The sequence below is a fragment of the Hyaena hyaena genome, unplaced genomic scaffold, assembly GCF_003009895.1.
Source record: "Hyaena hyaena isolate Hyena2069 unplaced genomic scaffold, ASM300989v1 scaffold_157, whole genome shotgun sequence".
NCBI classification, from domain to species: domain Eukaryota; kingdom Metazoa; phylum Chordata; class Mammalia; order Carnivora; family Hyaenidae; genus Hyaena; species Hyaena hyaena.
The window spans coordinates 2,417,690-2,434,428 of record NW_024080789.1 but is presented as its reverse complement, the minus strand read 5'-3'; the positions used below and the strand labels follow the sequence as shown (position 1 = coordinate 2,434,428).

Sequence of the window (16,739 nt, the reverse complement as noted above, 5' to 3'; positions counted from 1 at the left end):
CTTTTTGCGTGTGTCTGCAATATCATCAGTTGTTACGAGATTGCTTGGAACCTTGTTCAGATGCTTCCTCGTAAACAGATAAGCAGGTGCTCTAAGAAGTTCCCCGACACCGTTTTCCTCGATCTCATGAAATCTTGCAGGTTTTGTAGAATTTGTGATTTCATTTCACAATCAAACTCTATCATATATCTTTTAAAGGGACTCTTACTCTTGGATGCACATTAGCATCATCCGGGCAACTTTCAAAAATCCCAAAGCCTGGCTCCTCGCTCTGGAGATTGAATTGGCCCAGGTGGACCCCTGGCATGGACAGCTTCTAAAAATTCCCCCAAGCAGTTCTAACATCAGATAATCAGTGGGGACTGACAATTATAGCCGTTCGTGTGATGTCAGTGTCAGACCAGGAGAGATGTTTGGAGTCGTATTATAAGAGGTGGGTTTATTTATGAACGTTCTCACCTTTAAATGTTTTCACCTCTCTTTGCATCCTAATTATAGAGCCCATTCCACCCCTACTCCGCACTCACCTTCCTGTATCAGAAGTCCCAGGTATATCGTTTCCAGGTGTTTCTCATCCACTGACACTTGGATCTCAGTATCTTCCACCAATCTGCAGTTGAGCCAGTACTTATGGTCAAAGAGTAGATGTTCCAGACATACAGAGACATAGCCTACGGAGTCAAACCAACAAGACCCTGAACTCAGCGTGATTCCTGCCACTAGCTGAGCCCGGAAGAGGTTGAGAAAGCTCCTTCTGGAAGTTCCCTCCCGGCCCACCGTCCCCAACCTGACCCCATTTAACTGGAATTGGAAGGGCATAGAGAGGTAGCTAGTAAATTTCTAGAGCAAACTGATTCTTCTGAGCATCTGTTGGGAAATACAAGTCATTTTTCAATGATATTTACCATTCCCAATAATTACGGGTCTCCATGAAAGCACAGTGAGCTGACCAACCCTAATTTCCTTTTTCTAATATGTCCATGGACAGATCTCCAAGATCATAATTTGGACTCTGAGGGACCCTGGTCACCCTCCCCCCTTTAAAGTTTTCCTGACTTGAGTTTCAAATTTCTATGTGGCTGATGATGCAGTGGCTGGTGGGCTGTCCGTGACCCACAAAGGAGTCAGGATTTTCTTTAACATCCCCTCTCTGAGCCTCTCCATCAGTCATGCTCACTATGGTCTCCCTTGTTATAACCAGACTAAATTGCAACCGTGGATGATAATTCACATATGCCTTTAAATGTGACTTATCTGTATTCAAACTGCTACTTTTGAGACTTCCTCTTTCTTATGATGCAAAACCCTGTTTTTTTCGCATCCTGACTCTCCGTTATACCTATGTAGGCTTCGTGTGTTTTCTATAGTTGTGCTTCTTGTACTTTAATTGCACATAAGACACCTGGGGAGCTTATTAAAATACAGATGCCGGTTCAGTAGGTCTGGGATGGGACCTGGGACCCTACTTCTGTAACAAGCTCCACACGATGCCCATGGTGCTGCTCCATGGATTAGACTTTGAACTGAAGATGGGTCCCTAAATGATCACAGGAGATGGATGCAAAGTGTGGAGAGCAGGAAATCACCATGACTATGAGAAGTTATGCCTTCTAGCCAAGAGCCCTCTTGACCCTTCCCCCCTATACAAGGTCACTTCCTGGAAAACCCTGCAGTCTGAGTCCTTTAGCAGATAACTCCCCATCCCTTTCTTTGATGCTTTTCCAAAAACATGAGCTAACATATCCAGAACTTTACTATTCTGAGCAGCTAACTTTGATCTTACTCAAGACTGGTTCCTTTATTTTTTCCTTTAAACCATGAATCGGCATCTCTCTCAGTCCTTTGAATTTAGTCTATCGCTAAGAACTGTCTGCCAATTGATTGATTATCTAAGAAAGTAGTCTTTTCTGGCAATCAAAGAAATGTGGCACATAGCATTTGAGGGTAGTAGTCAATATTTGCTTTAGACTTTGTTCCAGGCAATTTGTGATATTACAAAAGTTGACCATCCATATCAGCGCTCTACCTCTTTTGATTATCAGAAGCGGACCACTTCCCTAATGTCAAGTCCTACAGATTGGCTGAACTCTGATACAGTTGTGTCCTCCAGCCGCCTGCCCCACATCATACCTAAGTTCAAGTAGGTGGAAAACTTCCAGATTTCCTCCATGGTCTTGAAGGTGATGAGGAACTGAGCCTTCTGGGACTGGATACCCACCAACCTAGCTGAGAGGTCCTGGGTAAAGAGAACAGTGAGGAGACCTGGGATGACAGTGTCCTGTTAATGACGTTCCAGACATGCAAAACGCTTCATATGAATTTCTCGATTGTGGCATTGATTTGGGCTTATATCACCAGAAAAGAAAAAACAAAGGAAACAACCTAAATGTCCACCAACAGGAGACTGGTTAAAATGAATTATGACTCATCCATGCAATGGATATGATATGATGCAGCCATAAAAAAGGGAATGAGGAAATTCTTTGTGCAGGGGCAAAGCCTCCAAACATACATTGCTAGATGCAACAACGGAAAGAAAGCAACGTGCAGAACTGTGGGCAAAGAATACTCCCTTTGTATTTAAAAAAAAAAAAAAAAAAGGTGTATAGGGGAGGGGGAAGGATAAATAACAGAAGGCACCTTGGAAGCCAGTTTGATTGTGAATCTATGTCTAATGATTATTTTTATAAAGCTGACAAGCAGAAAAACCGAATTACATGCAAACAAAAACCATCCACAGCGCTCCCCCCCCCACCGAGACCATCTGTGTTAACCCTTTTGTGCATTAACTCTGAATCCTCTTTCCTCTCCATGAGCTTGGATGTAACTATTTTTATATAAATAGAACTACATTATGTAAATTGTTTTGTAATCTTCTTTTGTAACGAAATAATATGTTGTGAACCCTCTCCCTTGTCATTAAATGACCTGCATTCTTTTTACTGGTGACATATGCCATTGCTACATCAACATAATGAATTCTTAACATTGTCTTATGGTTAAACGTTTGAGTTGTTTCCATTTCCTCACCATCCTGAACAGTACTGGGATAAACATCCAATGGTTAAATCTTCGTACACATCTTTGATTGGCTTGACAAAAGTTATTCTGAGATGTGCAGCTGGGAACGCAGATATTCATGTTTTCAGTCCTAACATGCGGGAGCCAAACTGCCCTTCAGAAAGGCTGTGCTAGACCATTTTGCCTGCTTCACCTCCCCTTCTTTTAATACCTGAGAAAACAGGCCTGAACCACTATACAGACTGGGGTTTCCCCTAAAATCTTTCTGTTGCTTGCCCAAGCTTTTAGAGCTGACTATAATGAGTGATGGTCAGGATATCCTTTCTCCCCCAGGCCAGCTCCAGCCGTCAAAGATCACCCCCGGAACACTATTCTGGGGGAACCCTATGGAAAGAAGAGGATAGAAAGAGAGGAAGGAAGAGAGGAAGAGACACCAGGCCAGCAAAGTCAAAACTCTGGGGTTCTCCCCAACCAGGCCCCAGGAGTCCCCAGGTCCCTGGAGGATGTCAATCCTGTTGATCAGGGAACGGGCTCTAGATAAAAATTGATTTCCAGGAGATTCATTAATTGTGAGGCACTTCACCAAGAGCTTTAGGAACCATGTCTCATTTACTCACAAGGATCCTGTAAAAAGAGTACAATTACACGGCTCTATACATTCTAGGATGCACTTTTCCCGCATTTGATCATTTCTGAAATAAAAGAGAAAGAAGTGTGATGTCCTACTTATGTGGCAGCATGTCTTTTCTTCCATTGAGGTATATAAAATGTTGGGGCCTTTTCTCATCAAACAGCATCTCAGATTTAATAGAAAATGGCACTGTCCATGTCAAGGAGGCCCAGGCACAGACAGGGTAAGCCATCTGCCCATGGTCCCCTATGTGGGTGCTGTGACACTCTGGCACACAAGCTTGCCTGGCTCCCTCCTCCACCCAGCGGACCACCTGGCTCAGTCACACCCAGCTCTTGCCCACGCCACAAGTGACTCAAATTTTAAAAGTACTTTGGTGCCAGTGAGCGGCTCGTGCCTCCGAGTTCTGAATTCTGGAAATTAAAAAAGCCACACACTACTATTTATAGCTTACCTACTATTTATGGAACCTATGCCACCACCCAAGCAAAGTGCCAAGCTCTCTACAGATACTGACTCACTGACTCCTCCCACCAAACCAGACACTTTTTTTTTTTTTACATGATGGATTAATAGAACACATTTCCCTTTATAATTTGTATCAAATTAATTCAGGGACTGTAAAAATAACTAGGACATATTAGTTTTTTTACATAAAGTAATATTCTCTTTCTCCCACTCTAGCTGCAGCAACTTTTAACCATTTCTGGTTAAGTGGTTAACCAGAAATTTGGCTCTCCTAATAAGTCCCTCCTAAGCTGTAAATAATTTGGTCAGACCCTTCTTCCTTGGTGGAATGACTGAAGAGACTAGCTCCCCACTATGGAAGAGGAGGAACTGGTGTTTTACTTTAATGCCTTTATCTCCTCCCATTCTAAAATGTATAGTTACTAATTTCTGATTGGCAATTTTGGTAATTTAAAAAATATATATACTTATTGGTTAACGGTGGTGAGGGAAGGAGACAGAGGGGAGTTATTGTTTAGCAGGTATGGAGTTTCCGTTTGAGATGATGAAAAAGTTCTGGAATAAACTGTGATAATGGCTGCATAACAAGGTGAGTGCACTTAATGCTACTGAATTATGCACTGAAAATAGTTAAAGTTTAAAATTTATGTTATATATATTTTACCACAATAAAAAATTCCAATAAAATTCCAATTAAAATTTTTTTTTAATTCCTTAAGTATACTTGATGAAGTAGATATCATAACGATTCCCATTCTACACAGGTAAGTAACTTGTGGAAGGTCAACCAACCAATAGCGGCAGATTTGAAACCGAAAGTCAGATTTTCTCTGACTGCAACTCCTTGCCAGCTTCCGAGTGCTGCCTATTCTTGGGCGGAAAATGTGCACGTTTTCATTCATTCTTTCCTTCAGCCAGCCATGTTCTTGAGGGCCTACTTTGTTTCTGGCGCTGTCCTAGGTGCTGGCGAGCCTTGCAGCGGCTGGACACAAGACAGGCTCGGAGTTGCACCCTGCGTCCCAGCTCACCTTAAACAGTGCACGCACCTCCTGGTCCTCATTCTCCAGTGCCCAGAGCCGCCTCCTGGCCGCTTCCTGCAGGGGGCCGTTTACACACCTCCTGCGGCGGCTCTTCACACTGAAGGAGAGGGTCAGATCTTAAAGAGGAGAGAGAGAGACAGAGACAGAGACAGAGATGCAATCAGGTCAGGCTGGAAACGCAATAAAAGGGAAGAAAGAATTAGATAAGCCCCCATGTTTCCCACACCTAAACCTTAAATTGGTATCCTCATTAATTAGAGATTACAAGTACTCCTAACTTTCTAACCATCTTCTGAGCACCTTTTTAAAAATGTCTCCCAAGGAGAAAAAGAAAAAGGCTGAAGTTCTAGCATGTTCTTGGAAACCTACAAGTTGCTGTTGGTTATTTCTGCTTTGAACAAGGTGTAGTCCTACACTGCCTGGCACTGAGATGACAGTGCCGACACAAACAGCTAGACGTATATTGCCTCCTGTGGATGACTTGTGAAAGTTTTGAACAGATACCAATTTATCCATTTACATGGAAACCTATTAATATGTCAAATGTTTGATATGTAATAGATGGTACATACTTTGTGCACTATGTATACACTATGTATACATTTTCTCTAAACTCTTTCTTTCTAATGTTTCTGTTAATGTTCGTCACGGTTTTTGGTGAATGTATTAAGGTCTGCCTTTAATTTGTTCAAAATGCACATTTATTCAACCACTATTGTGAGCAGAAGCTACTTTGGGTGCTGGGGCACCCTGGGAACAAAATAGACATGGCCCCTGTTCTCACAGAGCTTGTATTCTAGCAAGTAACCAATTCGGTGAACATAATAGTTTCAAATGGAGAAAAGTGCTACAAAAGAAAAGTAATCAGGTTAACAGACAGAGGGACAGAGCACTTGGAGGCTGGGGTACACCTTTGAATAGTGTTGTGAGAGAAGGTCACCCTGGGGAGGTTCATCTTATAATCGCACTTTGCCACATGCCTCCTTTAGACAATAAGTAGCAATCTTGTTAATAATTATCAAATACGATGAGCCACAAAGGCACTGGACTGCATAATATGGTGATCTCTCTTCTTCTAACCCTAACTTGGCAGAGACTTTGCAAATCCTTGAGCACTTTGAAGATGGCCCCTCTCATGCTGAGCCAGGTAACACAAGGCAGCCTGGATTCCTATCTGTGAAAGGCCCATTTTTAACCTAGAAGTCCTGAAAATGCTGTGGCTGCCAATGAGCTCCAATAAATAAACACCCAACTGACCTGACGCTGGTGTGAACTGCGGGTGGATGTTTGTTCCACTCCATTCCTCCCTGGCCTGTGATCTAATCTCATCCAAGCCCTCCATCTTCAGCTGTCCGGATCCAGCCCTCTGTCTGGTAGCCTCACTGATCAGCACACTGACCTCTAGGAGGAGGCAAAGGCCGGGGAGGCGGAGCCACACAGACCTGGGCTCAAGGCCTGGCTCTGCGCTGGCTAACTGCGCTATGCTGACCAGTTAATTTCCTCTCTGTGCTTGACTTTTCTTTCTCATTAGCAAAATGACTTGTCGAATACTTATCTCACACAGCTTTTAAGAGGCTTACCAATGAGATGATGCATATAAAGCTTTTTGTTCAGTGCCTCCAATATAGGAAATAGTCAATGGATACCTTAAGCATTAGCTATTGACTCTCACAAACTCCCTACCCCCACCCCAGTGCTGCAGCAAAATTACTGACCTCTCTGCTCCCATCTTGTCACACCTGTAATGAACCTTGACTCTGACTGATTCTGTGATGCCTTTTCACCAAGCCCATCGCTCCTGTCCTTCCAAAGCCTGATCCAAACTCCCTTCTAGAATCTCTCGCAATAGCCCCAGATGAATGACGGCCCCTTTGGTGTGGATCTCCTTGGCCTGCATATGAACCCATGGATATGTCACTCCAAAGACTGGATTTAAGTGAGCAAATGGCTTTTGAGATCCCAACAGGTGAGAGCCACCAGTGACTGTCTCCTGTCTGGGATCCTACAGTACCCTCAGCATGACCAGACAGGGGAATAAATCAAGTTCACCGCAGTGTTAGTGTGAAGTGCATTTTGTCATTTCTTTAAAAAATCTTTCTGTAAACCTGTCGTTTCATCATGCTAGTGTATCTGATTGATTGTGTCTATGACTCTTCCACCTAAAGGAGAGATTGGCGGCTTGAGCAAAGTGTCCCCTTCTCACTCAGTGACTTTCCTGGAAACAGCATCATGGAGGAAAATGCTGAAAGATGGAGAAGACCAGCCCCGGTTGGATAAATTTCACCTATGTGGTACCCTTTGTTCATCGGCCTTCATGCATTGATAAGGCAAAATGCTGACTCCACTGCCCTCAGAAAACAACAGATGGCGAGGTCATTTTTTCTCGAGGGTGGCCCCAGCTAACAGACAAATAAGCAGACTGACACGAGAACAAGAAAGGGCAAGGGTTTTCTCATCGTCAGCCCAGCAGTTTGACAGAATTTGAAAACTAAAAAAAAAAAAAAAAAAAAAAAAAAGAGACCCCGTAATGGCACGTAAGCAATATTCATTTACCTAGTTCATGTCACTCGAAACATTCATAATGTAAATCTTTTTCGCAAGTCTATCACTTTTGTGCCAGAGAGAAGTACCTGCTGGGAGCAGCAGTGAAGACTGGTGGTTATGAACAAGGTCTAAGGTTTGATCTCTTTTCTCATCACCAGCTAGCTTTGTGGCAGTAGGGGAGTTGTCTTTCTCTCTGGGACCCTGCCCACCTTTGAAATGGGGAGTTGGGTGCCACGTCCGAGAGGGCAGCACGGGAGAATGAGAGGCGATCACTTGGCACATGCTTGGCTCATGATTTGCACTCAGAACTCGTCCCTGTTACTGTACGCCAGACACGGAGTCTTCTGCGGGTTGATCCCCAGAGCTTCTGGTAGGTTCAGCCCAGGTATACCACCCTCAATGTCAGCTCCCCACCAGCCTCACCGAGATCTCTAACAGGAGCCTTGTGAAAGACATGCTTTGAGAATTAAATTTCACCCACATTAATTTCAAAAATCTTTTTCTGCTTCTGAAAGATTCATATGGGTTACTTCTGCTCAGCCAATCTCAGGTCACATCATCAACTTTTTATTCACTTATTCACCTACTTAACAAATGTTTATTGAGAACCTGCTATATATAAAGTACTGTATATAGGATATAGGGAATACGAATGTGACCATGGATAATACCTAAGTATCCAAAAGTATTACCTTGCTCTCCAGCACCTTAAAATTTAATTGATGATACACTTTTTTCAGTATAGCAAATATGCATGGAGCTCCTAGTATGTGCCAAATTGTGAAGAGCTTTGAGTGTCAGACTGAGAAGCTTTAACTTAGTCTTCTTGCAGGCAATGACTGGAGAGCACTGGAAGATTTGTGAGCAAGTGAATATCATAGTCAAGGTCATGCCTACAACGATGCATTTGGTGGTGGTGCCTAGAAAGGATAAAGGAAGGGAGCCTGCAGGTGGGAGAGATAAGGATGTTACTGTGGTATTCCACATGGATTTAATAGATATATATTTATTTATATATTATAAATATAATTATATTTATATAAAATATGTAAAATATAAATATAATTATATTTATATAAAATATATTATAAATATTATATATATATATTAAATAGGGCTTCTCTTTAGGGTTTAGATACCTGGAGTCATATTCTGTGGCAGGAAACATTTTTCCTGGTCTTCAGATGAGGCTATAAACTCACTCGATATGGCTGGATCCTTAGAAGGAGTTTCTTTACCTGGAAGAGATCGAATATAACATCATGTGTGTGAGTGTAAGCAAGTTATGAGCATGGACTGTAAGTCTTTGTCGAGTGACAATTTTTTCCCCAGGGCTGGTGGCCTGGAAGAATTCTCACTGCTTTCACCATTGTCTTATAATTATTTAGTACTCACCTGTTATCAAAGCCCTGTCACACATGCCATCTCAATCTTGCAGTACCCTGAGGACCCCTGTTTTATTCAAAGTAAATAAATAAAACAGATTCCTGCCCACGGGTCAGACTGGGTCCCATGGCTGACTTTACTGATGTATGTAGAGCCTACAAGGTCATTACAGATCTGACTGCAGCAAGGTTTAAGGTCAATGGGTGGATAACAGAAACGCTAGAGCAGTGTAAGGCAGAGTTGTATCATTAGGAGGATGGCTGACGCATGCATGGTTGAAATGGACCTGAAATGTCTGATGGTCCCCAGGCTGTCTGCTACTAGAGTCATGTACGAGATCTCCAAAATGCTCCTGTCTTTGCAGCCATAGAATTGGAGTGAAAAGGAGAAGAAAGAAGATCATGGCATAGGCTAGGGTTAGGGGAGGAGGCTATTTTGATGACAGAGTTGAAAGAAGAGAGTAGAGCTATAAAGCAATGGATATAAAAGAATAGAAGGAAATTTCACAAGTATCACTATGAAATGTGGGTCTCCTTCATGGTCTCCCCCAAATACAAGAGAACTCATTAACACATTACTTTTGTGCTTACTCTGTTCCTTTGATCATGAAACTGCTCGTGGACTATACCATGGGATCAGAATGTTATCAGCACAACCTCCTCCTGGAAAGAGGGATGAGGAATCTTGGCTCAACCACTATTTGTGAGTCCCTCACTTAATTCTCCCAGTTTCTTCAGCTGTAAAATTGTGCTAGGTCAGACGCAAGCCGACCCACCAGTTTCCCATTCTGGACCCGTTCTTCTACTGATACAGCCCAAGAGGGATAAGGGACCAGCAATTACACGCCATCCACTCACTGTTGATGAGTACCGAACCCAGATCCTCCCATTGATGTCAGGAATCATTGCCTCGACTCCATGCCTTTGCAGTGAGATTTTGAGACCCAAGTGGAGGACCTTCTATTTCTTCATAGCAGGAGCAGTTAGCGCATTTGGGGGTGATGTGTAGGGAGAATGAAATGGATTTGGGTTTGAATAGGCAGAAGGAGGGGTTCACCAGCTCACAGCTCCTCATCCAGTCCATCCTGTTAGACCTTCAGTGCTGAAAGCAGCTTAGCTGGAAGGCTGGCAGTAATGAGCTATAGTTGAGCAGGATCATTTTGTAGCTCTGCCCCCAGGAACTAAAGGTAAGTGTAGCAAAAAGCCACTGGCTTGGAAATCATGAGATAAGAAGTTGAACACAAATCAGATTCTCCCACACATTAGTTAATGACCTTGGGCAAGACATGCCATCCATCCATTTTCTGAGGTTTCACTTTCCCACTCATAAATGACAGACTGATCTAAGTTAGAGTTTCTCAACTCTGACTGCCTACCTGAATCACTCACATTGCTTTTTAAAAATAGCAGTGCCTTGGCCACATCTCCCAGAGATGCTGAATTACGTGCTTCATAGTGCAGCCCAGCCACAGAAATTCTTGTAAGTTTTCCAAATGATTCTAATTTGTCCCAGTGTTGGGAACCATACATCTAGATCTGGTGCTGTAATGTGTGTATGAATTACTTGGGGATATTGATACAATTTAGATTCTGCCTCCATAGGTTGAAAGCCTAAGCTTCTGTCTGTCTAATGTGCTCTCACGTGGAGCTCCTGGGGGTCCTAGGATAACACTTGGAGTGGCGGCCTGCTTCCCTACTCTGAGACAGTTTGAAAAGTGATAGAATAGAGGCCAGAGGCCATGACAAACCCACAAGCATCTTTTTTTTCTTTCTTTCTTCTTTTTTGTGACTCTTCTCTTTCCTTTTCCTCCCTTCCTACCCCCGGCACAGAATTTTTAAAGTTCAAATTTGAATTCCTTGACATCATTTAGAAACTGGGATATTCTACACCGCCTAGATGCTCAGCTTGGCTTTGAAGCTTGGAAGATCTATAACTCAGGGCCCTCATTCTCAGGTGGCAGAAGTTAGCTGGAGCCAAGTGATGACTGCCCCTCTAAGGCAATTTGTTATTTTCTGGCCACCACACTGTCAACATTACTCACTTACATCTGGCTCCAGCAAGCTTTGAGAGTATATCCTTATTGTAAGACTGCATGAACAGAAACAACAGCCTAAGGATGATGAGTGTCCATGAGGTACGCCCGTCTTGAAGGAGGATGTTCATGGCCACCATTTTGCATTTCTATCAGCAATGTGAGAGAGTTCCAGTTGTTCCATGCCCTCACCAACACTTGATATTATCATTCTTTTTAATTTTAGCCATTCCACAGGTGTGCAGTGTTATCTCATTGTTTCAATTTACACCTCCTTAATAACTAATGATGGTGAACATTTTGTTAATTTTTTTATGTTTATTTATTTTTGAGAGAGAAAGTCACAGAACACAAGTGGGGAAGGGGCAGAGAGAGACGTAGACACAGTATCTGAAGCAGGCTCCAGGTTCTGAGCCATTAGCACAGACCCCAATGCAGGGCTCGAACCCACAAACTGGGAGATCATGACCTGAGCCAAAGTCAGACACTTAACTGACTGAGCCACCCAGGCTCCCCTGATGTTGAACATTTTTATGTGCTTATCTTCCATCCATATTTTCTGAATGAAAGTGTCTTTATAAACTTTTTGCTTCATTTAATTGGGTTATTGACCTTCTCATGACTGAGTTATAATAAGATTTTTTTTATGTTCTAGATGCAAGTATCAGATATGTGGTTTTCAAATATTATCTCCGAGTCTGCGGCTTCCTCTTCACTTTCTTGTTAGGTTTATTGGGGTGGTGGGGAGCAAAACTATTAGCAAAGAGATCAGCAGGAAAAGGGGAAATGAGCTTTGCATACACATGAGAGAGCAGAAACCAGCCTGTACACACCAGAGCGGTCAGTGATCATGGGACTAAAATTGACAAATATGGTAAAGTCAGGAGAGGGAGAGAAACATAGAGTAGAGACAGCAAGCAATAGGGAGCCATGAAGTATTCTTGAGCATGGGGATGGCAAAATAAAAATGGAAATTTTACCTAGCACAAGAAGGACAGGAAGAAGAAACGACAAAAGGGGGGGGGATGCCAGCTAAAAAGCTGAATTGCAATATGGGGGTATAAAGCATGAGACTATGGACTGTGGTCTTGGCAAATGAGAAGCGAGAGAGTATAGTGAATAACGTGGTATTTTAAAGTAAGAAAAGAGAAAGCATTTTGACGAATTGAATATGAAGGGTAAAAATCAGGAAAAAACAGTAATTGTAGAAAATAAATAGATAGGGGGATAAGAGATCATTTAGTGCTACTCCTCATTTTACTGTGGAGAAACTCAGGCTCAAAGAGGAGAAGTGATTTTTACCAAGGTCACATAGCAAGTTAGCAGCAGAGTGAGAAGCCATCCAGATCATCGGTGGGGGGGGGGGGGGGGGGGGGGGGGGGAGTGTAGGGCGGAGGGCAGAACTCACTACCACCACTACATTAACCCGACCTCAGAACTCAGGGCTCTGAAGTTTCTAATCTGGAAATATCTCACTTCCAGAAACTTGCTGGACAAGAGCACTTGCTCTTATATCTTCCTTCCCATCTCCCCTTGCTCCTAACCACCACCCCAACTTTAAGAAGTAAGTATTGCCTTTCAGGCTTCTCCCCTACCCCCCAGCTACACATTTTTTCCTTCTTTGACCTGACAGTCATACCACCAGCAGTGTTTATGATGTAAATCTACACTGTCTTTGTTGGGGGCAAAAATCAAATTAGAACTACAGCTACATCAATCTGCATGGACATTATCTCCAATCGTAATGTTGAAGAAGAGGGAAGAAAGAAGTTGCATGACGCTATCATTTTGTTTAAGTATCAAAATCTGCAGAAGAAATTCTTTGCAATGATTATGAGTACATGAACATGTAATAAAAGCACAAAACCAGTGAATTCATGGAAGTGGTTAACTTCAGGGAGAGAGAGATGGAGGGAAATGAGACAGAGGAGAACTACCAGGAGACACTACTTGTATCTGCAACATTTTTTTTAAGTAAAAGAATGAAATAAAGATATTTGGAGGCTGGTATGGTATAATGTCAAAATGTGCTAAAGCTAGATGGTTGGTTTATTGTTCTGATTTTCTCTATTATGAGTAAGTTCAAAATGCCTTTCTAAAGTTCAAATATGAAGCATCATTTACTATTGTCAGCCTTCTCCCTCAATTCCCTATTATTATACTCATGATTCACATCTACCAAAAATGTTGAAAGTTAAGAACACCAATGATCAGTGTAGGAAAAATTTCTCTCTCGCATCCTCCGTTTAAGAGTGTAAGTCTGCCAGATTTCTTAAGGACTGTGTTGAAGATGAGGGGGCAGTGCTAGAAGCTTTTTGATTAATGAACTTTGACCTGACTTGCTCCGTGATCCTAAGGGAGCAACTATAATTTATTAAACAGTGGCAAGAATATCCAAGGGCCCAGGAAGTCAGACATGACTGCAATTGACCAGAACCAGCACCTCTCACCATGTGCGATCGGGAGATTTATGTGAGTAAATGACAGACATCACAGGGAACAGATGCTTCGGGCAGAGTCCATGTGTGGGAATACAGCTCACCTGGGATTGCCAGAGCCAGCATTCATCACTGTGTGACACCCCAGCAAACTAGTGAGGCATCTGTCCAGGGCTCAGTGCTACCAAGAGCCTTCTCCTTTCCTGCCTCTCTTACCCCTGAGGACTGTTGGCCCTTGCTATTTACACCTCCTTAAACAGCTGTAATGGTGGAAACAGCCAGAAACAAGGGCACAATAGAGCCAGGAATTAGGGACAAGGGTTGTGGGAATAGTCTTCACTTGTGAATGAGAAAATAGGCCATAGTTACTGAGGGATTATCAGAATCCAGCCTCTGCACTAAACCCATGAGATGAGTTCCTGATTTAATCCTCACCCAAAATTCCATGTGATAGATAGTACCATTAGATCCAGTTTACAGACAGGAAACTAAAGTTTGAAGAATACAAGAGACTTGCCCAAAGTCACAGAACTACAGAGTCGCTCCAGGATATGTGGCATTCTTTGTTCCATTTCTCTAGGATAAATGCAGGGGGAGGCTAAAAGGGGATGTTTATATCTACAGTCCTCAGACTTATAACACCCATATCCTCCTCCCTAGGGAAAGTCCCTGACAAGCACAGAAAATGGCATGAAGAGCCTCAATAAAGTAAACAGCAGGTTGACTCTTGGTGAAAGAGTGCAAGCAGGATCCCAACCACTTATCGATGCTCCAAATCAGGTGAAACAATAAAATAATGGCCCGTAATGTCATAAGGATTCTGAGGATGCTTTCTTCAGTGTCAGTTGATTGGTTGGTTGGTTGGTTGGTTGGTTGGTTGGTTGGTTGGTTTCGAGCCACAGAACACTTGGACCTGAAATCTTGGGCTAAGGACAGGGTGTCAGACAGAGCTGAGCTGCTCCAGCTGAAGCTAAGGGTCAGAGAGCAGAGCAGAGCTCCCAAAGGCCCCTTTGCAGGCCAAGCCTACAACACCTCATCTCAGAGATGAGCAAACAAAGGCCTTGAGACAGAGCTTGACATGTTAGTGTCATAGAAATGTAATTAACATGTGCTTAATTTCTTGTGCTTAATTAACGGTGCACCAGGTCATTTTAGGTGTTTCCCATGTAGACTCAATCCCTACCACAGCTCTATGGGGAATGCATCATTATATCATAAATCTATAGATAAGGAAACTGAAATTGAGGGGTTAAATAAGTTGCTAAGGCAAGTCAAAGAACCAAGATCAACCCCAGATGCTATGGCCTCAAAGACCAGCCTCCCCAGTTGAAGGTAGGCTGAATCAGATCATCATCACCGGTTTACGGGCCAGGGATCCTTCATGTGCCCCCACACTCCATCTACTGTCTGCTCCCATGGGGTACAATGGACTTAGAAAAAGGGTCTGGACAGTTTATAAACCTTAGAAGTCTGGAGAAACAAAATATTTCCACAGCTAAAGATAATGTCTTTTGTGCTAAGGGCATCATGTGGGGATTTGTTTGCCGTGGCTAGGGGTCCTCCTGGGCTCCCTTTCAAGGACTCATGTGATACTTCTGGAAGACATGGAATCCTAACAAGGGTTCGGAATGATTCCTCAGCAAGGCACTCCCTTATCTCCCACGTGAGTCCTCCCTGACTCTGCCATCTTCCCTCAGAGCTGCCACACATCCTGACAAACACCGTACTCGAGATGGCAGGGCCCCACCTTGGTCTTGCTCTGAAAAGAAGCAAGAAGCTGGCATTAGGTGACTTAGCCACCCTGATTGTCTGGGATTGTCCTGGTTTTAGCACTGACTGCATCCTGAGAACGCCCATGGACCCAGGCAAACTGGAATGGCCAGTCACCTAATGTCAAGTCTCAGATGACTTGACAATTTCTCAGGGCAACAACTCTCTGTGGCCTCAAGTTGATGTACAAAAAAAAAAAAAAAAAAATCAGGGGCGCCCAGGTGACTTGGTCGGTTAAGCATATGATTCTTGATTTCTGTTCAGACCATGAACTCGAGTTTGTGAATTCGAGCCCTACATCGGCCTCTGCCATGACAATGAGGTGCCTGCTTTTCCAAGCAAGAATTCCTCTCGCTCTCTCTCTGCCCCTCTCCCAGGTCTCTCTCTCTAAGTAAATAAATAAACTTTAAAAAAATCACGCCATGATAGGTAGGAGGCAGGAAATTGCCTGTTTTTCTCGAGTAACAGCAACCCTGAAGAAAATAGGGTTGTGTGACCGAGGCCAGATTTATGACCACGCATGGGCCCCCGAGGCTCACTGCCTGAGGTTTCTTCCTGACCCAGGGAATCCTGGGAAGAAAGGACGGAAGGGTTGGTCACACCCTGCAAGCAGCAGCCAGGAGCAACACTGGCTCCCCACAGAGTGAGCTCAAAGCCTCTCTCTCCAGGAATAGTAGAAGCTCCCCGGGGTCAACCCCCTTCTCACAAAGCCAGAACGACAAATACGGAATGAGGGACGGGAGCAGAGGGAGCCGGAAAGCACAGCCCATGTCCCCATCTTTGGAAGAGCAGCTTCCTCAACCCAGCGGATCCCTGCGTCTTCACTACACCAACCGCCTCAGCCAAGCCACAGGCCAGCCCCCGCCCCCCCCCCTCCCGCCCCAGGAGACTCACCTGGGCCCCAGGACAGACTCGGCTCCCCGGGAATGCAGAAGCAGCCACCCATGTGTGCATCATCCTCCCCAGGCCAAGGCCTCTGGGAACACCAGGCAGAGGAGCTGGGAGGGGACGGCCTCCCAATGGTGTCCCTCCTCCCGCCTCCTCCCTGGCACACGAAGGACCAAACCCAGCCTCAATGCACAATGCACCCTTTGATATCCAGCTGCAGGGGGAGGCCCAGGGAGGCTGGGAGGGGCAGCCCAGCCCTCAGCACCCATAGTCCTCTCTCTGTCAGGCCTTCAGCTGGGGAGCAGAGCTCCTCCCTGCCGCTCCGCAGACTGCTCCGTGCCTAGCAGGCTGTGGCACATTCCTCACATTCTAGGATTGAGATATACAGCTCGGTTCCCGCGGGGGTGGCCGGGGCGGGGGAGGAGGGCAGAGAGCATCCCAGGAATCAAGGAACCAAGTTCTGGTTTGCCCCCTGACTGACTCGGCCCTCCCTGACTTGCCTGCCAATGAGAAAGTGAGCC

The 16,739-nt window shown here is 44.2% G+C and overlaps 1 protein-coding gene across 1 annotated transcript in view; it reads right to left on the bottom strand.

Moving 5' to 3' along the window:
* Window positions 1-16,276, bottom strand: part of SH3TC2 (SH3 domain and tetratricopeptide repeats 2) — a 46,937-nt gene extending 30,661 nt beyond the window's left edge. Inside the window, exons 1-5 of the mRNA XM_039239505.1 lie at window positions 16,225-16,276; window positions 8,844-8,942; window positions 5,149-5,276; window positions 2,131-2,236; window positions 528-671 (exon numbers count right to left, since the gene is read on the bottom strand). Of these exons, the coding sequence (XP_039095436.1) occupies window positions 528-671; window positions 2,131-2,236; window positions 5,149-5,276; window positions 8,844-8,942; window positions 16,225-16,276 (529 nt within the window). The remainder of the gene's footprint in view (window positions 1-527; window positions 672-2,130; window positions 2,237-5,148; window positions 5,277-8,843; window positions 8,943-16,224) is intronic.
* Window positions 16,277-16,739: the final 463 nt, after the last annotated feature.